The sequence below is a fragment of the Brassica napus genome, chromosome A7 (genome assembly GCF_020379485.1).
Source record: "Brassica napus cultivar Da-Ae chromosome A7, Da-Ae, whole genome shotgun sequence".
Lineage (NCBI taxonomy): Eukaryota > Viridiplantae > Streptophyta > Magnoliopsida > Brassicales > Brassicaceae > Brassica > Brassica napus.
In genome coordinates this window covers 20,275,487-20,296,737 of record NC_063440.1, presented here as the reverse complement: position 1 = coordinate 20,296,737, position 21,251 = coordinate 20,275,487, and the positions used below count along the sequence as shown (strand labels likewise).

General features: G+C 36.4%; 7 protein-coding genes across 8 annotated transcripts; 2 read left to right on the top strand and 5 right to left on the bottom strand.

Annotated features, from left to right (window-relative positions):
- Positions 1 to 215: 215 nt before the first annotated feature.
- On the bottom strand, positions 216 to 3,410 carry LOC106353652 (mannose-1-phosphate guanyltransferase alpha-like). The gene is made up of 16 exons (XM_013793423.3): positions 3,252 to 3,410; positions 2,967 to 3,136; positions 2,690 to 2,787; positions 2,520 to 2,620; positions 2,339 to 2,417; positions 2,174 to 2,234; positions 2,045 to 2,091; positions 1,867 to 1,959; positions 1,688 to 1,778; positions 1,527 to 1,575; positions 1,330 to 1,443; positions 1,084 to 1,231; positions 912 to 1,004; positions 759 to 827; positions 610 to 652; positions 216 to 521 (listed from the first exon to the last, which is right to left on the bottom strand). Exons 2-16 carry the CDS (start codon positions 3,025 to 3,027, stop codon positions 421 to 423), a joined length of 1,248 nt encoding a protein of 415 aa, XP_013648877.1. The 5' UTR covers positions 3,028 to 3,136; positions 3,252 to 3,410; the 3' UTR covers positions 216 to 420.
- A 191-nt stretch (positions 3,411 to 3,601) lies between these two features.
- Positions 3,602 to 6,915, bottom strand: LOC106353651 (aminoaldehyde dehydrogenase ALDH10A8, chloroplastic). Its single transcript, XM_013793422.3, has 15 exons — positions 6,643 to 6,915; positions 6,426 to 6,568; positions 6,268 to 6,348; positions 6,027 to 6,175; positions 5,850 to 5,942; positions 5,637 to 5,760; positions 5,440 to 5,505; positions 5,280 to 5,346; positions 5,071 to 5,147; positions 4,689 to 4,802; positions 4,540 to 4,617; positions 4,295 to 4,446; positions 4,159 to 4,219; positions 3,954 to 4,060; positions 3,602 to 3,839 (listed from the first exon to the last, which is right to left on the bottom strand). Exons 1-15 carry the CDS (start codon positions 6,749 to 6,751, stop codon positions 3,755 to 3,757), a joined length of 1,506 nt encoding a protein of 501 aa, XP_013648876.2. The 5' UTR covers positions 6,752 to 6,915; the 3' UTR covers positions 3,602 to 3,754.
- Positions 6,916 to 9,080: 2,165 nt separating this feature from the next.
- LOC125576174 lies at positions 9,081 to 9,313 on the bottom strand (the record flags this gene model as incomplete). The annotated part of the gene is made up of 2 exons (XM_048735585.1): positions 9,081 to 9,268; positions 9,312 to 9,313. Coding segments are annotated over 2 exons (78 nt in total), but the record flags the coding sequence as incomplete, so codon positions are not given.
- On the top strand, positions 9,248 to 10,209 carry LOC106357009 (ethylene-responsive transcription factor ERF018-like). Its single transcript, XM_013796701.3, has one exon. The coding sequence runs from the start codon at positions 9,459 to 9,461 to the stop codon at positions 10,053 to 10,055; it is 597 nt and encodes a 198-aa protein (XP_013652155.2). The 5' UTR covers positions 9,248 to 9,458; the 3' UTR covers positions 10,056 to 10,209.
- A 1,031-nt stretch (positions 10,210 to 11,240) lies between these two features.
- On the top strand, positions 11,241 to 12,369 carry LOC106387249 (FCS-Like Zinc finger 13-like). The gene is made up of 2 exons (XM_013827067.3): positions 11,241 to 11,910; positions 11,994 to 12,369. The coding sequence occupies exons 1-2, from the start codon at positions 11,402 to 11,404 to the stop codon at positions 12,151 to 12,153; spliced, it is 669 nt and encodes a 222-aa protein (XP_013682521.2). The 5' UTR covers positions 11,241 to 11,401; the 3' UTR covers positions 12,154 to 12,369.
- Positions 12,370 to 14,224: 1,855 nt separating this feature from the next.
- On the bottom strand, positions 14,225 to 15,781 carry LOC106353656 (protein TIFY 10B). Of its 2 annotated transcripts, none has more exons than XM_013793429.3 (5): positions 15,475 to 15,781; positions 15,130 to 15,253; positions 14,748 to 15,034; positions 14,604 to 14,661; positions 14,225 to 14,511 (listed from the first exon to the last, which is right to left on the bottom strand). In XM_013793429.3, the coding sequence occupies exons 1-5, from the start codon at positions 15,629 to 15,631 to the stop codon at positions 14,463 to 14,465; spliced, it is 675 nt and encodes a 224-aa protein (XP_013648883.2). In that variant the 5' UTR covers positions 15,632 to 15,781; the 3' UTR covers positions 14,225 to 14,462. The 2 variants fall into 2 exon arrangements, with proteins under 2 accessions (XP_013648883.2, XP_013648884.2); XM_013793430.3 differs by having other exon boundaries at positions 15,130 to 15,247; positions 15,475 to 15,756.
- Positions 15,782 to 17,273: 1,492 nt separating this feature from the next.
- On the bottom strand, positions 17,274 to 20,998 carry LOC106355796 (3-oxoacyl-[acyl-carrier-protein] synthase II, chloroplastic-like). The gene is made up of 14 exons (XM_048735783.1): positions 20,469 to 20,998; positions 19,874 to 20,079; positions 19,580 to 19,783; positions 19,408 to 19,518; positions 19,217 to 19,312; positions 19,081 to 19,126; positions 18,922 to 19,001; positions 18,707 to 18,775; positions 18,473 to 18,557; positions 18,226 to 18,380; positions 18,067 to 18,147; positions 17,934 to 17,993; positions 17,639 to 17,794; positions 17,274 to 17,555 (listed from the first exon to the last, which is right to left on the bottom strand). The coding sequence occupies exons 1-13, from the start codon at positions 20,794 to 20,796 to the stop codon at positions 17,678 to 17,680; spliced, it is 1,638 nt and encodes a 545-aa protein (XP_048591740.1). The 5' UTR covers positions 20,797 to 20,998; the 3' UTR covers positions 17,274 to 17,555; positions 17,639 to 17,677.
- Between the last annotated feature and the right edge of the window lie 253 nt (positions 20,999 to 21,251).

Sequence of the window (21,251 nt, the reverse complement as noted above, 5' to 3'; positions counted from 1 at the left end):
GTATCATCTTTATATATTTAGTGTTTCTTTTGAAGTTACAAGCATTAAATCTCAAAGTATACCTAAATTTTTTTAAAAATCAACTTTAAACTATACATTATTTTAAAAGAAAAATCTAAATTTGTAGACTCGGTCTATGTTCTTCTCGACCGTTTCACTTGCATAAACAAAAAAACAGCTTTGGACATTGATACACTCACTAAAGCTTCATGGGATAAGACACAAGTGATTTATTATTATATCATGGGACAAAATAGCATTTACAGTAGGTGTGACTCAGTATATATGGTGGAATCTGGTACAAATTTAAACAAAAGATTCATGTGAAATACTTCTCAAATACTTCTTTGGTGATTCTCCAGTAAACATTGAATCTCAGGGACATGGTATAGATCCACAAGGTTGGTTTCCTTTCTTGAGTTATAAGATGATCTCGTCTTGAACACTGACGTTGAGTGTCTTGTTTGGAAGAACAATACTGCTGGTCACCACAACCTCGTCTTCAACTGCAACCGAGTCTCCTGAAACCATTTATGTTTCAGGTTACCTTTATGTCTATAAGTAGAAGGAATGACTCTTAAAGGGAAGTGAATATAAAAAATAGTTTACCGAGAATAGTAACTCCAAGTTTGGAGTTGTAGACTCCCTCAGCCTGTGATCAACAAAGTATACCTTCAGGTTCATGCTTGTGTAGGAAACACAGAAAGAAACATTTAAAGATCAGAATCTTAAGAGATGAGCAGAAGAGAGAAACATGCCTGGACACGAGACCATCTCCCTATAGAAGATTTCCACCCAACAATTGCGTTAGTCACCACTGCATTTTCCTGTGCAAACAGACAGTCACTGAAGAGAGTCAATCATGAGAGACTTTTACCCCTTTTGCAAGTCTCTGATATAAGAAGACATACCATGATCTCAACGTCGTCAAGGATGATACAGCTGATGAGCCTGACACCAGGCCCAACACGTGCATTTGCAGAGATTGAGACGTTGGGACCAATCTGTTAACAGACCAGACAGAATGTCTTTGTGTTAAAAGTGGGATAATAAGAAGTTGCGTCAACAATGGACAAAAGGTACCTTTGCAGTTGGGTGTATTTTTGCAGAATGATGTATGTAAACATCGCCAATCACTATAGCAGTCTTTGTTCCATCACCACTGGCCAACACTTGGGGAGAAGTCAACCGGAACTGGGAAAGATAGAGTTCCGAGCACCGCAGCGACATTCTGCGCAAAAAGTCAACCAGTTAAGTAAGAGACTAAGAGACATAAACACTTCATTCCCTGTTTCAGCTGTAAGAAATGAGACAAGGCAAAAGGCATACCCAGGAGATTTGATTTGCTCCCAGAAATCCAAAGTCTCATAAGTATATAGCTGCTTCTTCCCAGCTAGAGGTGAAAGGATGTCTTGATCCAGTCTTACAAAATCTGCTGGGATCCTATTTTTTAAAAAAGGGTGAAAACATAACAATCTTAAGAAGATGATTCAGTTCAAAGGCTATGAAGAGACAGGTAGGTCAACCTTGTTGCCGGTTGAAGAGCTTCAAAGCTGGAAACACGTCTCAGAATTGCTAAGACAAAACAAAAGGGAACAAGAATAAGAGGGACTTTGAAGATGTATACTAATAATAAGAGAAGAAAGCATATACACTATGTTTTAAGATGTTTGTTACTTGCTTTTACCTGTATCTTTCCTTTGAGAGGAAACATCTCTTATAGCAGTGAAAATGTCAGGTGTAAATACATAAACACCGCAGTTAACAAGGTCACTGACCTGTGTTTCCAAAATAAAACATTAGAATCAGATCTTGCCATCTTGGAAATGATAAAGAGCTGAAGTCATCTCAGTGATATGTACATACAAAAGTTTCAGGTTTCTCGGTGTAATGAAGCAGTTCATTAGTATCTGGATCTGCAACCAGTTCTCCAAATTGGTTTGCTGATTCAGGAGAGACCTAAACAACCAAACACACAGAAAGTAAACTTTGATAAAATCACAAGAAACAAAAACAAGACTAATCTTATTGCTCAATGGCAAACCTTGATCACAAGAAGAGTTCCAATTCCACCATATTTCCTATGAGCCTCTGTGTAGTAAAGGCATCAGAGAGTAAGAACAATCTTCAAAACCAAGAGATGAATCTGCGGCTTAGAAAAGAAAGTACATACCAAGCATTTCTGGCAAGGGGAAACTGCAGCAAACATCACAATTAAGCAAGAAGATATGAGACTGCAAGGAAGTCAGATGTGAAGAAGAAACACTTAGTTCATAAAACAATTGAGGATAAGAATGATTCAGTATAACAATAATAATAAGATTCCTTGGGGACTAACCGGGTCATCTTCCATGATTAGATTTCTAAAGTGATACAACCCACCAGCTGAGCCGTGTGGCTTGTCTTCTCTCAGATATCTAATATGCAGAAACCCAAAACAAAACAGAGAATCAAAGATCAAAGCCTAAAACAAATGAGCCACACTCAGACTTCAAAAGGAGGAGAGAGTTTATCAAAACCTGACAGGAACTTTGAGTTCATTGGAGATGGCAGAGACATAAAGTGCAAACTCCCTTTCCTCATAGAAACCAACAAGATAGATTTGAGCCAAGTTTGGAATCTGCAGACAATTAAGGATTGCTATCATTATTTATTGATCTGAAGTTGAAACTGAAGTGAAGAAACTTACCCTTTTACAAGCTGAGATTGGATGATGCACCATGGGTTGTCCGGCAATAGGAAACAGAGGCTTTGGAATATTCAGGGACAGTGGTCGAAATCGAGTACCTGTGGTGGATCCCAAGATTCGAACAGAATCAGAACACATAAACTATTCAGACCAGAATTGTCTGCAGAGACACTAACGATAAAAAGGAAAGAAACACATTGTAATGTGCTCAAACATAAATCCACATCTAAAGGTACTGTTTAAGATCAAAGGAGATTTCTCAGGCATTCGCTATTACCTTTGGTTGGACCACCGACCATGATCACAGCCACCACTTTCTCCTCCATTGAGCTCCCCATTTTTCTCAAAATTCAGACAATAACGAATCCCCAAACGCACAAATCTTTAAGCAGAGAGAGACCCACAAAACCTCAGAGTTCTTTCTTAAGCACTAATATCACCAATGTTCTATTACAAAGCAAGAAATGGGCACCGCAGGATCAGAATTCAGACAATAAAGAAAAGATCTAACGGTAGGAGAAATTGACAAAGAAAGGAGAGAAGATCTAATCGAAAGTGTCACCTAGTAAGTAAGGGACAGTGGTTTATCTCGAGATGAGATAGATCTAAGGAGAGCTGTACTGTTATGGTAATGGGTCCAAGTCACACTCTAAAAGGATAAGCACCAGAAAATCCCCACACACCTCTCTGTCTCTCTCTTCTTTATCCTTTTTTATCTTCTTCCCCTTTCAGATTTGTTTAATATAAAACGCTTTTTCTAAGCAAATACTACCGACTTTGAATTAAATGCCATGTGAGTTTCAAACTTTGTTGCGACTTGAAGGTTACATAAAATGGTGCATGTTCTTTGATATACATGATATCTCTGCACCAGATCCCTAAAATGGTGCCTCAATGCACAACAAAAGCGAATCACCAAAGCTGACTTTATTCATATCGTCTTTAATTATACTCAAAAGGTTCCACAACTAGACAGACTGATTTTAAAAAAGAAAAAGCACACAGATGGACAACACAGACACAGCATTTGGTTTTCCGTTTTCATGACAACGTATTCATCATTACTTAGCAAGGGGGTTTGTACCATCCCCATGGGTCGTTTGATGTGTAGAGCGTCACTTGCTTCACACTCAAGTAGTTATCAAGTCCCCTGCACAAACAACACACAAGAAACCAACCAAACCCAAGACTTGTTCAGATACCAAGCCATCAAGTGATTTAGGTCCTTAACAATAAGATTCGTTTTATAATAGAGAGTATGTACCATTCTCCTAATTCGCGTCCAAACCCACTGCGTTTGACTCCACCCCATGGAGCTTGAGTAAAGCAAGGCTGTGAGCAGTTAATCCACACAATCCCAGCTTCAAAGTCCTAACAAAAGTAGAACCCGAGTATTGATTTGTGTTACTAGATGGTATTGTAAGAGACTACAAAAGAATCTGAAAATGGTTTAAGAAACAAGCACTAACCTGGCTTACGCGGTCACACCTTTCTGCATCATTAGATATTACTGCAGCTCCTAATCCGTAACTATCATTTATCAAAGATTTTCAGTCACAAAAGATCTTAATTAAGAAAGAAGTTTAGTCTAGGACAAGATCTTACTGGGAATCATTTGCTAGCTCAATTGCCTCATCCTCACTGGAGAATGTTTTCACGCAAAGAACAGGCCCAAAAACTTCTTCTCTCCAAATTTGCATTGAAGTGGTTACATCAGTTATGATGGTTGGTTCGATGAAGAAGCCCTTTTTCAGATGCTGTGAGATGTATATGTGATGTAGAGGTCAGCATCATAGCCTGGAAGAAACTGCATCAAGGATATGAAAGAAAGGGAGAGATAAAATAAATACCTCAGGTCGGGAACCCCCATGTAAAATCGTTGCCCCTTCACTTTTAGCCGTTGAGATAAACTTCAAAATTTTCTCGTACTGCAACATTCACATTTGTCAGCTCTCATTCCGATCATAACAATCCAGATGAAACATGATATGGCTTTTACCTGCCCTTCGCTGACAACAGGACCAAGCCTGCATCCTTCTTCCAAGGGGTCAGAAACTTTAATGTTCTTGCTCCATTTTACAAGTTTTTCTATGAATTCAGATGCGATGTTTTCCTAGGATTCAAAATATAAAATTGAAATGTCATAAGGCATATATTCATAAATTACACACAAGAATCGGCAATTGTATCCAGCAGTGACTTATTCCTGTTGGCAATAACCACCCAAAAGGTTTGGTCTGAGATAATTATCATTGTTATGGACCTCTATCGAAACATCTTATTGTATAATTTGGAATATTCACTTCTTCAGCTACGGCATGTAGTTCATGTTCACACAAAAAAGCAAGCAGAAGATAATGAAACACATGGTTGGCACTTACATGAACAAGAAGGCGGGAAGTTGCACTGCAGATCTGACCATTTGTCCAGAAGCAACCGAAGAGAGCCCATTCAGCAGCTATTCAGATCATTAACAGGAGTCAAAACATACTAAGCTTTCATTTCAAAGCTTCACCGGATCCAATTCATGTCTACTCATCATAAAACCAATCTATATCAATACCGTTAAATTACTTTTCGTGACACTCACCTTTGTCAAGATCAACATCATCGAACACAATGAGAGGGCTCTTCCCACCCAGCTCCATCGAAACAGGCTGCAAACAAGGCCACGAAAGTTGTGTCACTTACATTGTTTGATGAAGAGTGGAAAAAAAATATATAGCACAAAAATCAGAAATTTGAATTACCTTCACCAACTGAGCAGCAGCTGTCATGACCTTACTTCCCGTGGCAAAACTTCCGGTAAAAGCAATCTGCCAAGAAACAATGACTTTTGCATTTTAAGTTCTAAGAAACCGCACACATTAAACTACAATGATGGTTTAATCAGTAGCCCTTTTAGTCAAATTGAATTATGTTTGATGTATGCCTCAAAGACCAATACCTTGTCCACACTGGGATGCGATGCCAATGGAGCACCAGCTTCCGAACCATATCCTGTAAGAACGTTGAGGACACCAGGAGGAAGACCAACTTCACGACAGATATCAGCAAGCTCCAAACAAGTGCTGAAGTTAAAAAACCATAACACAAATGAGAGCTCAAAGAAGGACCGACCAATGCAGAAGCATAACAACGAAATACACAGTTCACTTACACTGATGCAAGCTCTGATGGCTTGAGAACCGCAGTACATCCTGCAGCAAGTGAAGGAGCCACCTTCCAAACAGCCATCAGAAGGGGGTAATTCCTACAGCATCAAACCAAGTTTAAAAGCATAGGTGTGATCCAAAACAAGTGAACCCACCACCAAAGAAAGGAAACTGATAGTTACCAAGGAGTGATGAGTCCCACAACTCCAATAGGTTGCTTGAGAACATAACTCTTAAAAGTCTCCATGGGAAGCGAAACAGGCGCTTTCTGCTTAGCATCTAAACCTTCAGCAAGGTCAGCATAAAACTCAAAACACCCAGCAACATCCTCCTGCAGCCCATCAAACAAAACCAACATTAAGATCCAAAAAACCCTTCAAAAAAATCCCGACTTTAACCAAAAAAGAAGAGAGCAAAGAGTACCATGTCCCAGACAGTCTCATCCAATGGTTTACCACTATCAAGCGACTCAAGCGTAGCCAGATGCGACTTCCTCTCAGTCACCTAAACAAAAACAGAGGCTTGAAAGATAACTCAACAACACACACTGATAGAAAAAAGCATAATATATATATCATTACCTTAGCGGCAATAGCGCGTAGATACTTAGCACGAAGAGCTCCTGGTGCTTTGGCCCAATCTTTACCTTTGTTCCTCGAGAAAGCCCTTCGAGCAGCGTTGACTGCAACCTCCACATCCTCCTTTGTAGCCGCGGGGATATCACCTAACACATACACACACGCAACTCGAGATCTGGTTCCAATCGATTACAAGAATGAACTAGGGTTTTGTTAATACCAATGACATCTTGGGTTGCTGGATTGACGATTGGGATGCGATTCTTCAAGATTGGCTCTCTCCATTCGCCGTCGATGAACAGCTGGCGAGTTGGCATCGGAATCGCCATGATGTTATCTCAATCTCTCTTTCTAGTTCGTTCACTGAAGATGGGGGAGACTCGAAGTTGATGATGCTCTCTCTTACTTGCACGCACTTCTATATTATTTATTTGTCTAAAGATACGTCTCCTCTCTTGTGGCTGACACATGATTCATTTCACTCAAACTTTCTATTTTTTTATTAGATTTGATTAAGACAGCAACAACAACTACAGTTAATGGCCAAGTACGCAAATCAAATCTGTGTCACATGTTTTTGTTAAACCATCTACATAATAATTCTGTAGTTTTGATTTGCGCATGTTACCATTCAAGTTGTCTTTACATGGTTGATGCTCTGTCACTCTCAAAAATTTTCTATTTTTTTCTAATGGTAAATTAATTTTCATATAAAGTTATTACTACCTTATTTCAGTTTGTTACCAAGTCTCTCCATTTGGAATTTGTCTGTTAGCTGATTGTTTAGCTGTATCAACAACAACCAGTCCTACATTGAATGGCAAGTACGCAAGTTAAATCTTGTAAAGTAATAACATGTTTTTAGAAGGTTTCTTATTTTTGTACCATCTGATAATTCTGAGTTTTGATTTGCTCATGTACCACTAACTTATCTTTAAATTGTTGCTGCTCTGTAACTGTCAAAAGTTTCAACATTCTTTCCAGTGAAATTAACTTTCATATTATGGTACACAGTTGGGTTACGCAAACACACCATCAGAAGCTGAAGCTAAAGGAATATTATCGTTCATCCAAAACATTTTTATTCGAGGCTTCAAATCTATCTTATTTGAAGGGGACCGTACGTCTTCATCTTGTTCGGATGCTACACCAAAAGGATTACTACTTTCAAATAGCTACTCTCTGTCAATACATCAAGGAATGGGCGAAGAATAGAAGCGGTTACTTTCACTCATGTATCAGGCAATATCAACAAAGTCACACATGCTTTAGCACACGTAGATGCCAATCAATGGTTTCTTACTGCTACTTATATGGATACACCATTATGTATTGTTCCTCTGTTGGAACAGGATATTGTAAAATTTTCAAATTCATAATCATAAGCTTTTTAGTCGAAAATAAATAAATAAGTAAAGTTAGTTACTACCTAACTTAAGCTTCAACGGTTTGCTAAATGATCAAAGAAGTTGTTTAAATTAAACACTAGAGCTGAGATGCAAATGAATGAATGACTAAAGCTTAGTCGTAAATATATTGGTTTTAATTAACTTTGTGTTAGTGAGTCTTGTGTTTGCTTCTTTTATCGACTCCTGCGTCATTGAAACAACATATATATATAAGCTTTTTAGTTAGTGCCCGCATAAAACTTCACGAGAAGCAGTACCGCACTAGTGAGTAGACACATAAAATTGTTTATACGCTTCTGGTTCTCCAAGTTTTTTACGACAAAATCCAAGTGCCAAGTAAATCCTAAGCTGAACAATCTTTCAGTCTTTTCTTCAAATGATGTGAACTGTATTGAGGAAATTACCACTCAATATCTTTCTTTCCGGGGTCTTATGGACAGGTGGTAAGGGGAATGACTTGAGACGCCAACACGTTTCAAATTCAATCTACCTGTTGCGTGAAACTAAATCACATTCTTCTCGACACGTACAGATATGAGTTTATGTCTACGGCCTATTTGCATACCCGGAGAGAGGGTCCATCCCGGCTGCACATCTCCTCGAAGATTAGTTTAAGTCTTTTCATAGGTCCAGAATACCCATGTTAATCAAAAAAACAATTATCACTCATTAATATAACAACTTTTCTTCTCTTTTTATATCGGATAATTTTAGATTTTAGGTTTGTGTTTCAAAAAAAAAAAGTTTTAGATTCTAGGTAAATTGTTTATTGAAGACATGACCAGATTGTACAACCCAGTGAAATATTGGTCTTGTCTTCCAGATTTTTTGAAAGTTATACACATATACATAAATTTCCAACTTATGAAAGAAAAAAATCTTAATAAATGTTTATGGTTTTCAAAATTTCAGATCCGGTCTTTCTTGAAAACGAGAGCAGATCAATCTAAACTAGTCTCCTTTTTGCTGCTGGTAGGACTCAAGCTCAAGACCTAGTCCTGCTCCTCCCAAGAGCTCGACAAGGTCGACCGGTAGAATAACCATTACCGGGTTACTCATATCGTTTGGTTTTTAAATGAAGCCAGCATCAACGATTATAGCAACAAGTTTCATATATTCTTATCACACTATCTTTTTGCTCTCAATGTAGCTCTTTGCTTTTTTTTTTTTTTTTTTTGATCAACTGTAGCTCTTTGCTATTCTTCTCCTACTCTCCCATGCTACAATTTGCCATTACGAAAAAGTTAAATAAAACAACGTGTCTAAAAATAAATAGAAATAATACGTCATCAGATAATGCAAAAAGACAAGCGGAATAAATCACATGGAAAACAAGGAACAGAACAGACCAAGACACAGTATCAGTATTCCCGCGTGATCCACTTATGATCTGCCATGTGTCCCTTCTTCACGCGCCAGTCAGCGTTGATCTCTTTCCTCCACTTCCCACTTCACTCCTCAAGTCCATCGTCTATAAAACCCCCACACAGCCGCAAATTCGAAATCAAATCAGATAACAGAAATAACTGCAAACTAAAACGAAGAGAGAAATCTATAACCGGAACAGAGTCCAAATCAAAATCAAACCGAATCGAACCGGGTGTGCACTTATCTCTTCTTGTTCAAAATGGTGAAGAAAGCGATGAAGGAGGAAGAAGAAGAGAATCGAAACTCGTCGATGCAGTCAAAGTACAGAGGCGTGAGGAAGAGGAAATGGGGCAAATGGGTGTCGGAGATCAGACTTCCACACAGCAGAGAACGCATCTGGTTAGGCTCTTACGACACTCCCGAGAAGGCGGCGCGTGCTTTCGACGCCGCTCAGTTTTGTCTCCGCGGCGGCGGTTCCGCATTCAATTTCCCCGATAACCCACCGTCTATCTCCGGCGGAAGGTCGTTGACGGCGACGGAGATTCGAGAAGCTGCTGCTAGGTTCGCCAACGCTCAGGACGATGTTATTAGTGTCCGGGGAGAAGAATCGGGTTTGTCCGAAATCCGACCGGAGTCTCCTTCTTCAACCTCCGTGTCTGAAGTGGATACATCGTCGGCGACAACGCTGGATTGCGATCTGTCGTTGTTTGATATGCTTCCTGCAGATTTTGGGATGTTTCCAGGGCTTGATGACTTCTCCGACGGCTTCTCCGGTGATGGATTTACAGAGATTTTACCCATTGAAGATTACGGAGAAGAGATTTTTGATGGATCTTTTTTTCTTTGGGACTTTTAAATATCCAAAGAAAAAAAAAATATTGTAATTTTAAGAGCGAGTTGTGTGTTTCTTCGGGTCATGGAGTAATCTGGAGATTTTTTTGTAAGACGGAGCTCCGACAACCCGGAAACTTGATTCGCTTACGTTGATGATCATTCTTCATGTCATTCCTTTTTTTTTCATTTTTTTGTTATTAATTAAAATCATTGGATAAATAACAAATTAAATGTATCAATTACGTTGTCAAATTCTTGAATTTCCGTAATATTCTGAAGAGTATCCTATGCAATTCGAACCAATTATTCTGAAGATAATTATTATTCGGCCCAAAATATGATAGTTGGGCCTATGTCTTTAATCACTGTGAAGTCCCGTTTTAAAAGTGGTTCTAGTGTTTTGCAGGCCCCAAGCGTAAATTAATGAAATGATACTTTCATCCCGCATTATTATTAATGAAAAAACAATTTCAACGTCAATGATTTAAAAAAAAGGACTCGAATTAATTAACTTAAGAAGAGAAACGGTCGATAAAACAAATGTAAGTCGAGATAATAATAACCAGCAAAAAATATGATTTGTGGAAACAACAAAAGAAAGTTGGGGATAAGATTCCACAATCATTTTCAAATTGCCACCTAATATTCGGCTTAAATTAAAAAAAAACAATCATTTTCAAAAAAGAGTAAAACCAACTACCTGATTCAATATAAAAAATCACTATCTAAAATATTAATCTAGGTGCTGATAAATACTCTTTTCAAGTACATATGAATTGGTCTATAGATATAAAACGCAGTGGTTTAAAAAATAAAACTTACATAATATATATACATATAATTATCAGGTAGATTATAACACATAATATTTTTTAAATTTCTCTTAGAAAAAGTCTTGGATTCCAAAGAATAAGAATAAATATCAGAAATGGACATATGAATCTTGATGAAAAAGTGGGTCCTAGTGTCTTACTCACCAATGAAATAATAATAAAAAAGAATCATTTCCTAAAATAAAATAAAATTCTGACAAAAAAATAATAAGCCTGCTCATTCAATCAAATTCTGAGCCTGCTCATTTCAATAATAATGGTATAAAAATAATATAATGTCGATTAAAGTAACCAAACAAGATAAATAAATACAAAAGTCGACAAAAAGATAAATAAATACAAAAACAATAATAATGATTATAAATAAATGGTGGGCCGTTCTGTTCTGTATACTTCAATCATTGATCATCTCACATAAAATTCCAAACTTCAAAGGAAACCAGTGAGCTCAAGAAAAGTCTCTCTACCTTTCTCCATCTTTCTCTTCTTCTCTCAGATTATTTCCTATAAGCTTTGCGTTTCTTTATTCTTGATTATGACACTAAGCAAGAGATCTCACCTAATGATCCGTAAGTTATCGGAGATGTTGGTTCCGGGAAGAAGATCTGCTACCAAACCGGAAGATTCCTCGGCGAGTCCGAGAAGTCCGTTAGATATGAAATTTCCCTCGCCGGTTAACTCCAAACGGTACAGTTCCGGCGGTATCGGTTTAGGTATCGTTGCTGCGTTGGAGGACGGAAACATTGGGAGTAACCGGTACGATCCGGTTTGCTACTCCGGGAGATTCCGTTGCCCTGAGATCGATCTGTCGGATGAGGAATACACTTACGTGACGAGCCCTGGTGGGCCGACCAAAGTGTATTACAGTGACGATGGGTTTGAACTGTTTGAAAACGGGTCGGAGTATGATGATCGGAGAAAGAATAAACCGTTGGTTGAACCACCGGTTATCAAGAGCCAGAATTGTAGGGATGCGACAGAGTTTCTGAGCTCTTGTTACTTGTGTAAGAAGAGACTTCAAGGCAAAGACATATACATGTACAAGTGAGTGTCTCTTCGCACTATTGTAATAAAATTTACAATATGTAGTTTTCTCGAAATTAATTTTCCTTTTGGGTTGTGTGCAGAGGAGAGATGGGATTCTGCAGTGCGGAGTGCAGATCAGTGCAGATAATGCAGGACGAACAAAATGAGAAATGTAAATCGCAAGTCTCCGGAAACGTCGACGTTTTAAGCTCTCCTTGTGCCGGCGAGCAGAGTTTCTCCGCTGGGATATTCATATTTTAGGATGAGCACAATAATTCGAAGAGAAGTACATTAACATAAAAAAAAAAGTGGTCATTATTCAATAGTACCTTAAAAGAAAATAATTATAAGAAAAGAAAAAAAAAAGATTGAAAATTTTGGTTAGGTTTAAAGCAACTTGTATAGAAGCTTTGCTTTTGGTTTTGATTAAGGTTTATATGTATTAAAATAAATCAATAAAAATGTTTGTTGGATCTAGATTAATATATGTATAGATTACCCACTCTTCACAAATTACTTGTATCCATAATACTTTAATCAAGTAAAAATGTATGATTGCACAAGACTCGTGTCTATGACTCTATAACTTTGCGACTAGAGGACCTGAATAATTATACAATGAATCCTTGGTCAAAAATACAAATTCCTATGGTTTATTTATAAGAAATTTCTTACCAGTCAAGATGCTTATATATTTAAATTATAAGCTTATAACTACTAATAATGTATTGCAATCTTTTTTTTTAACAAAGTTATAAGTTTATAACTACTAATAATGTCTTGCAGTCAAGATGTTTATATATTAAAATTATACGTTTATAACTACTAATGATGTATTGCAGTTAAGATGTTTATATATTAAAGTTATATAAGTTTTTTTTTTTTTTTTTTTTTGGTAAAATAAAGTTATATAAGTTTATAACTACTAATAATGTATTGCAATCTTTTACATGAGATTTTTCATCTAATTCTAGATCAAAGTATCTACAAAATTAAATATCGCGTCCTGTCTGTCAGATTCAAGTTGATGACGAAAGTAAACTAACCTTTTAATAAAATAAAGACATGAAGAAACAACATAATAACTTTTTCATCATTCTGATTCATAGTGCAATTAATCCATATGGCCCCTTGAATGTGCAACTTGTTGAATCTGGGTCCCGTCGTCAAAAAGTAATTTGTATATATCTTTTTGCCTAAAACTGAAAAATTAATTTTTGATAATAAAGAATCCACCATCTGACCTATGTTGTTGATAAGATGAAGTCGGGCCCGATTCTGCTCGATGCAACGTTTTGTTTGGTTCGTTCAAAACATAGTTCAAGACCGAACCAATTAGCTATCGCCAGCCAGAGTCCCCATGGCCTACCAAGCCTGGTCTGATCTAATCCACTACTGTACTACATATAGTTTACTGTATAAAGCTTCCAGTATAAAGCTAAAAGTAATATATTAAAAGTACTAAATATAAATAAATATCATTTCTTGCTTTAAATATAAAGAGAAATAGTAATCTCTTTTTTTTATCAAGATAAATAGTAATCTCTAATTTCAAAAAAAAAAATAGAGATGCCTTGAAATAGATTTGCTTCTAATATTATTATATAAATAAATATAAAGATGGATTGGAAACTACTTCTGTGATATTTATTTTCTTTTATACCATTCTGGTTTGTACATTTTTTTAATAATTGTCAAACCTAAAACACTAGTATAGTAACTAATAGGTTCAAATGTCACAATCTAGACCTATGCGTAAATGAGTGTTAGTTTGATAAATAATCTTCTATCTTCTTAGATTTCCACATTTTCAAGAGAAAAATGATTTCTGGAATTCCAATTCATGGGCTGAATTCAATGATCTAATTAATTTTTGCGAAGATAGACAAAAAAAATTGTGCAAATTCCCCTAAATATTATTAAAAAAAAAATTATCCTAAAATAGTTAATAAAAGAAAAAAAATTATTCACTAATAGTGAAAAGTATTTTAATTATAATTATAATATATTTACTATACATAAATATTTTATATATTTTTAAAAATAAAATAAATATTATTATTTTAAAATTTCTATCTAAACCCTAAGACTTAGACCATAAAATCTAATTCCTAACCCTAAACACCAACCTTAAAAATCTAACCACTAGTTTTTAGCTCTTTAATCCTATGAAGTATGAATATATCTATTTTGTTTTTTTTCAATGACGTTATTTTTCTCATTGCATTATGTTGTTTTGGAACAAAAACATAATTTAGGGCTATTTCAAAATATATTTTGTTTTAAAAGAACACTTTAGGTTAGTTAAACTGCATAGATGATATCAAGGCCGTAAAAAGAAAAACAGGTATTAAGAGTAAATTCATACAGATATACGTACCGAGTTATTGGCGGATTGAACAAAACAAGACTACTAGGCGTGAGACAAATTTATTTTATGAAAAACATGAATACGAGCTTGATATTTGTAAAAGATGGAGCATCAAGAGAGTCTTTTGAGATGATCTCTCATGTGGCTTCTGGATCCACACAAGTCTTAAAAGATTACTGCAAACCTAGCCCGGCTGTGTTTAGGCTTCGGTTGAACCTTCTTTCTGGTACGGTCCCTTTGATGTAATCCTGTTAAAGGTTCCGAGTTGAATATATAGAAACTTGCTTTAACAATAGGTTACTAAAAGTGGAGTAAAATGTTTTCACAAATATGCATTTACCTATCCTTTCTCTTCTCTAGGAATCGATGAAGGGAAGCTCTTCTAGCAATTGGGAGCTCTACAAAGTCAATAAGTAAGTTAGACAAATATGAATAAGCCAAAAGGCCAGAGATTGAAACAAAGTGGCCTGGGAAAAAAACTTACCGGAAGCTAAAGAGGACGTGTTGGTCTGGATGGGCTCTTGAGCTGGGTTTTTTGCAGGACTAGGAACTGGCCTTGGGATAGAAGCAATCTCTTTTTGGTTCTTGGCTATTTTTTTAGTATAAGCACTCTGGTTATTGTTCAATTCAGCTGTGAAGCCGTTGGCACTTCCTTTGTTAGCCAAGTCAATGACTTGTTTGGCTTTCTCAGCAGGAAAATCATCAAACAACATAGCTTGACCGCTGTAGAATAGGGTCAATGGAGCAGATTGAGACTCTGGCTTCACAGGTCTGCTCAAGATTAAAAGACAACCCACCAAAAAAACTAGTCAAATCTAGTATAATCAGATGATGCTTTATTACTATTTACAGATAACAAAACATACTTAGTCTCTGTGATCTTCACGACCTCTTCCTTGACCCCAAAGGAAGAAGAAAAGCTTGATTGGCAAGGAAACATATCATTTTGTAGTTTAACATCTTGAGCAGCTTTAGAATTGATTCCTGAAGCTTCACAAAGGAACAAATTCACCATCATGGTTTAAACTTAAACTTAGGATTATGTTTCAACCAAAACCAAAGTAAGATGATTTAGTTTCCGGTTAACATGTAACCGACTTTAAGTTGCTTGTTTCACAAGTCTTGATTTAAAGACTCCTAAAAAAACCTAGAGAATCAAACAGAACTAACCAGATCTACTCATCTAGTTAGAAAGAGAAGGGTTTGCTTACCATTAACGTCAGGCTTGCTTGTCATCGAGAAGCTCAGATCTCCAAAGCTACCCTTCTCCTTGAGATAACGACTCAATCGACTACAGGTCTGTGAGAAGCTTGGCTTCTCAGGTAACTTCGGACCAGAGAACTCCCAACACTCGGCAGAACTCGACATCTTTAAAGATCGTTCCAGATGTAAGAAAAATAGGAGCAGAAGAATCTTTCTGCTTTCTTGAATTGCAATCCTGCCTTGTTCCCGAATATAAATTTAACAAATGAGTCAATGACTATGAGAATCTTTATTACTTTCTTAGCTGGTTGCAGATACCAAAATAAATAAGATAAAATAACAATTATAATTCTATTATAAAGCATATAAAACACGTGCTAAAATAAATTTCAATTATATTAACTGTAGGTAGAAGTGAGCCTATGGGGATGACTGGTTTCTCCGCTATCATCCGTAAACGCAGTTTTGGCGGATGGTTGAGATTGTTGACGTTTTGCAACCACTATTAAAATCGTTACAGATCGCTTCAAACCGCTGCAAACCTTTTAAAATCAAAAGCTAGTTCTTGCTATCGTTTGCGGTTGCAGACAGTTGCAGTTGCAGACAGTTGCGGTTGGATAAACAAATATAAAAATATTTTCATTTTGTGATTTAAATTTTAAAATTGAAATATTATATATATATATATATTATTTTAATTTAAATTCACTAATAGTATCATAATTTATTTTTATAACACTTTAAACCAAAACTATTCACTATAATTTTTTTAACATTAATATATATACCTATATAAAAAATATACATATATACAAGAAACAAAATATTCTTTTAAAAGTTCTAATAGAAATCTTCAAAATAAATTCTATTGAAAGTATAACTTTCATTTAAGTTAAAAATGCACAAATAAACATAATACTTGTTATTAGTTATATTATATTTATCATAATAGTATGTTTTGATATTTTTATAATGTTATAATGTGTTAATATTGATAACCAATATCCCGCAAATGCATCAATTTCTAACCATTGTACTAGCTGTACAAATTGTTTAATAACGCTATAAACCACAACCAACCACATCCACAAATTCATGCAACTGCAACCATTGCGTTTCAAACAGCCATCCCCTATATCGATGTATTTTGATTTTTTTTTTCTTTCAAAATAAAATGATTTTACAGTTGAGATAATATCTACTCCAATATATTTATATTTATTTTTTATATTTAGAGTAAAAATAGAAAATTGGTCTTTTAAAAAATAAACAATTATATTTTAGAAAAAAACATACGTGAATTGTAATAGACTTGCCTCTAATTATTATTATAAAGTTAATATAAAAATATGTTGGAAATACTCTGAGTTTATAGTCAGTTGATGGGGTTTTTAACCCAGCTTATAGTCCATTGGTTAGGGGTTTTAACCTAATCTGTCCCTCAACCACTAAACACATGAGAAAAAGGAGAAGAATAATGTACTATTTAATAAAATGTTTTTAATTTTAAACAAAGATATCAACCTGCATACGTAAAATTGACTCACTTAACACAAAACCTCAGTTCAATTAAGTCTGGTATATGTCAAAAAGGGCTGATCATAGTTTAAAGTTCATAACGTATCAGCTTTAATTTTTTTACTGTAATGGTTTATAGGTAAATGTTTTAAGCGACCAACTACGTAAAACCGGATCTGTTGAAGTCACTGTTATAGCCTACTGGCTTGTTGTATAAACTATTAAGTATTCAACTCTATGCATTTGATCGGAAGCGGCGACCAATCTTTCAATGAACTAAAACATTGCATTTACGACATGAACTAAAGATATATTGCTAATCTCACCAAGTATGTAATTGGTTAGGACAACACGTAAAAGTTTTAACTTTGTTTTGAGAATTTGAGTCTGAAACACATTAAAAACATATCATAATGAACAATTTTTTGATGGCAAATCCAAACTCTCCTACGTTTGCTCCTCCTATCCAAGTTCTCTAGCACATCAAATCTTGATCCTAAGAAACTTAGCTTAGCTCTTGGCTGTGTTGATTCCCACCACAACATAACATGGGGGAGAGCTCTTGTAAACACTGCACAGAATAATTACATGCTTTTAAAAACTCAGCTTCATCACTGTACAATGCATCAGAGAACAATGGATGTTTAATGTTACCTTACAGCAAGTTATACAAGAAAACGAGTTTTGTTTTTTTCACTTGTAAGGAGCAAAAATGATGCTGGAGTTATGGCCACCAAACCCAAATGAATTTGACAGGGCTGCTTTAATGCTCAATCTCTCCTTCTTAGGACCCACCAGCAAACTTGTATCCTGCTCCAGTTTCATCTCATTAGGTAAGTATTATTAACTCTCCCCCACCCATAGTTTTCTTAAAGGACACAATAAATGGTCTTTGTGTAGTATAATCATCTTGGAATAACAAAAGGACAAAAAAAATAACTTAACATACCACTCCATTGTCTGGATTCTCGAGGTTGATATTTGGATGAACCCATCCTGTCCTTATTGCCTGTAGACAATTTCACCTCATTTCATTTTCTTGAGGATACACTGATGTGTTTTTATAATACTGAATGTGTTACCTGCACGGTTGCGATAGCTTCTACGGCCCCAGCAGCTCCCAGCAAGTGTCCGATCATAGATTTTGTGGAATTTACTTTTAGCTGCCAACAAAGTTGTGAGACCAAGTAAGGAAAGCATACAAAACTGAACTTGAGGAGGTCTGGAGAAGAGAAAGCTACCTCAGGATTTTGGCCAAAACAGTGAGCAAGGGCTTGGTACTCCTTAAGGTCCCCAGCTGGAGTTGAGGTTGCATGTGCGTTTATGTAGTTTATCTGTTCCTTTGAAATCCCAGCATCAGCTAATGCTCTCTCGATACAGAGAATGACACCAGCCCCTGTGGATATAATAAGACATGGGACAATGACGATAACTCTAATAGACAAAAGAGATTTAAAACTAAGAGTTGATTAGAAACTGAGGAAGTACCATCAGGGCGAGGCTCGGTCATGTGGTAGGCATCACATGTGAAACTCCCACCAAGGAACTCTGCGTAGATTGTTGCTCCTCTTTTCTGATAAAAAAAAGTAAGAATACATTTCTTACAACTTTTTTCCATAGCAAGAATGAATGAATAAAGCTTGGATGCAAAGTTTCATTTGTGATTAAAGAGCACATAGGAAACAAGGGAGGAGAACAAGAACCAATGAGTTATTTATATACCTTAGCATGCTCAAGCTCTTCCAAAAGCAGAACTCCAGCTCCTTCTCCCATCACAAAACCATCTCGGTTCTGTTATGCAATCAAGAACAGGTTTACCAAATTAGAAAGATTTATCCAAACACTACACATGTTTTCTCACATTAAAATTCTTTCTAACATCCACATTGGTAATCAAGACTTGAAAGAAGAGAGGACAAGAAATGGTTGAAACTCACGCTATCCCAAGGACGTGAAGCTTTTGTGGGATCATTATTCCTTTGTGAAAGAGCCCTGCATGCAACAAAACCTCCCAACCCTGCATATATAGGTACACATATGATTAAGAAACATGTAGCTTAGAGTTCAAGAACAGAGATAGGAGAACGAATATGCACCTATTGGAATAATCACTGCATCTGAGCCACCACAGAGCATTACATCCTGAAAAAATAGACATAGTCCAATAAAAGTAGAACCAGAAGAAGTCTACCAAACAGTCGAAATTTCCAATTTGGGTGGAGGATTACTTACAGCTTCCCCTCTGATAATGTGGTTTGCTGAATTCAAAATACAAAAGTTGCTTGTTGCACAAGCAGTTGAAATAGAATAGTTTGGCCCCATCCATCCCTAATATACATGACCACAAAAAGAAAGGTCAGTGCTAAACTGCTGGTGGTGGATCCATATAATATTTACATAAAACATACAAAATCTAATCAGACCAGATCCATAGCAAGCATAGCAGAACCCATGTTTGTTGTGGCGAAAGGTACACAGAAAGGATTCATCTTCTTGTAAGAGATCTTCAGCGCTTCAATGGCATCGTTAAACACCTGTAATCAATATAGATTGTTAGAGATGCAGCGATTAGCAGGAGAACAATCAAGAATGTACCTTCATGCCACCCATTGCAGAGCCAATCAAAACCCCACATTTGGCTTTGTTAAACTCAGCCATTACTTCATCAGTTACAGCACCATCAGCCAAAGCTTTCTTGCCAGCGGTGAGAAGATAGAGCATGAACTTGTCCATCCTTTTAGAAAGCTTTGGAGCAACCCATCCTTCAGTTGAGAAGGATTTGATCTCTCCTGCTATCCTCTTATCAAAGGTAAAAAACAAGGAAAGATATTCAATTAAACTACAAAATCAAAAGGGAGAAACTCCTGATATATAATATTTGCTTATTACCGTAGGAAACTCAGAACAATCAAAATTCTCAATCTGGCTAATACCGCTGTTGCCTTGTAGCAAGTTCTCATAAAAGGTGTTTGGGTCATGACCTAATGATGTCTCAACTCCCATTCCAGTCACTACAACACGACGCTGCTCCATAGGGGGTTTCTTGTCAACAGTGCCTTCCTTCTCCATACCCATCGCAACAGCCATGGCTCCACCTAAAAAACCCCACAAAAGATCATTAATAGTAGATGAGATAGATTAACTTAAACTAGCTACTATCCAGAAACCACATCTCAATGGCATTATACCAAATGGCAACTTCAAATTTTTAATATATATATAGTTTCACTGCCATTTGTTCAGGTCTCCAAACTTTTTATTAGGACTCACAAAAGATGTGCTTTTTTTCATAAAACACATTGAAATCAGAATAAAATAAAATAAAAGAATCCAACTTCACACTTCAGCTGAGATTCCAAGTCAGCTGCTTTAAGTCTTTTGCCCATTATGACATAAACCCATGACAACATTGAACTAAGACTTGTGTAATGAAACATAAAAAGTCCAAATTTTACACACAAAAACAAAGAAAGAATGATTATACCGGAAGAAGAAGTAGTTGCTCGATTCAGTTTCCTCTGTTTACGATTCAGAGAAAGGCTATTCGATCCCAAGAGAGAAGAAAAGGCATTGCCTTTGTTGTTCTTGTTGTAGTGACTGCAAGGCTTAAACTCCAAACAAGAAGGCACGAGAGCCTCCTGAACGCTACCGGATCCAGAGCATTTGCCGAGCTGTTGTCTCCTTCGACGGCTCCGCCCAAGGGGTTGACGGGTATCACCGCCGCCGCCGCCGTGAGAGAGGGACATGCAAGCAGCGACGAAGAAGGTGCATAAGGGAGAAGCGTAACAGGAAGACGCAGCAGCACCCACCATGGCAATGGCAAGAAGAAGAAAACAAAATGGAGAGGAGAGGAGAGGCGAGAAAAGGGTGAAGAGAGAATCTAGCGGATTCACGAGAGAGATTTAATTAAACATGATTCGATCTCTCTCTCTTTCAGGAGGCGTGCAGAGCGTAATGGAGGCTTAAATTCGTGCGTTGAGACGTCAAAAAACAAAACAAAACTTCCTGTTATTTACAACAAAACACACAGAGATAGCTAGACAGAGATAAAACATACATACAACCGTATCGATGACCAGAATAAATTTTTATTCATTTATTTTTAATTCTGAATCTCAAATAAATAGTATATTATAATTTTTTATTTAAAATAATGCTATGTTTTGTTGTTGTTGTTAGTAATTTATTTGTAAAGTAGTTTACACTTTTAAATTACACTCGATTCCCGATTTCTAGAACAAGTAAATTATAACAATGAAAATGTAGT

Coding starts and splice junctions, on each gene's coding strand:
- LOC106353652 (XM_013793423.3), bottom strand. CDS start 3,027: ATGGGGAGCTCAATGGAGGAGAAAGTGGTGGCTGTGATCATGGTCGGT. Junction 2,788..2,966: donor GGTCGGTGGTCCAACCAAAG/GTAATAGCGAAT, acceptor GATCCACCACAG/GTACTCGATTTCGACCACTG. Junction 1,779..1,866: donor CCGAGAAACCTGAAACTTTT/GTATGTACATAT, acceptor TTGGAAACACAG/GTCAGTGACCTTGTTAACTG.
- LOC106353651 (XM_013793422.3), bottom strand. CDS start 6,751: ATGGCGATTCCGATGCCAACTCGCCAGCTGTTCATCGACGGCGAATGG. Junction 5,148..5,279: donor TGATGTTGATCTTGACAAAG/GTGAGTGTCACG, acceptor TGATCTGAATAG/CTGCTGAATGGGCTCTCTTC. Junction 4,447..4,539: donor ATGGGGGTTCCCGACCTGAG/GTATTTATTTTA, acceptor TACATCTCACAG/CATCTGAAAAAGGGCTTCTT.
- LOC106357009 (XM_013796701.3), top strand. CDS start 9,459: ATGGTGAAGAAAGCGATGAAGGAGGAAGAAGAAGAGAATCGAAACTCG.
- LOC106387249 (XM_013827067.3), top strand. CDS start 11,402: ATGACACTAAGCAAGAGATCTCACCTAATGATCCGTAAGTTATCGGAG. Junction 11,911..11,993: donor AAAGACATATACATGTACAA/GTGAGTGTCTCT, acceptor GGTTGTGTGCAG/AGGAGAGATGGGATTCTGCA.
- LOC106353656 (XM_013793429.3), bottom strand. CDS start 15,631: ATGTCGAGTTCTGCCGAGTGTTGGGAGTTCTCTGGTCCGAAGTTACCT. Junction 15,254..15,474: donor AAGCAAGCCTGACGTTAATG/GTAAGCAAACCC, acceptor TCCTTTGTGAAG/CTTCAGGAATCAATTCTAAA. Junction 14,512..14,603: donor CTAGAGAAGAGAAAGGATAG/GTAAATGCATAT, acceptor AACCTTTAACAG/GATTACATCAAAGGGACCGT.
- LOC106355796 (XM_048735783.1), bottom strand. CDS start 20,796: ATGGTGGGTGCTGCTGCGTCTTCCTGTTACGCTTCTCCCTTATGCACC. Junction 19,519..19,579: donor CTGCAATGGGTGGCATGAAG/GTACATTCTTGA, acceptor TATTGATTACAG/GTGTTTAACGATGCCATTGA. Junction 19,002..19,080: donor TGCAGTGATTATTCCAATAG/GTGCATATTCGT, acceptor CTATATATGCAG/GGTTGGGAGGTTTTGTTGCA.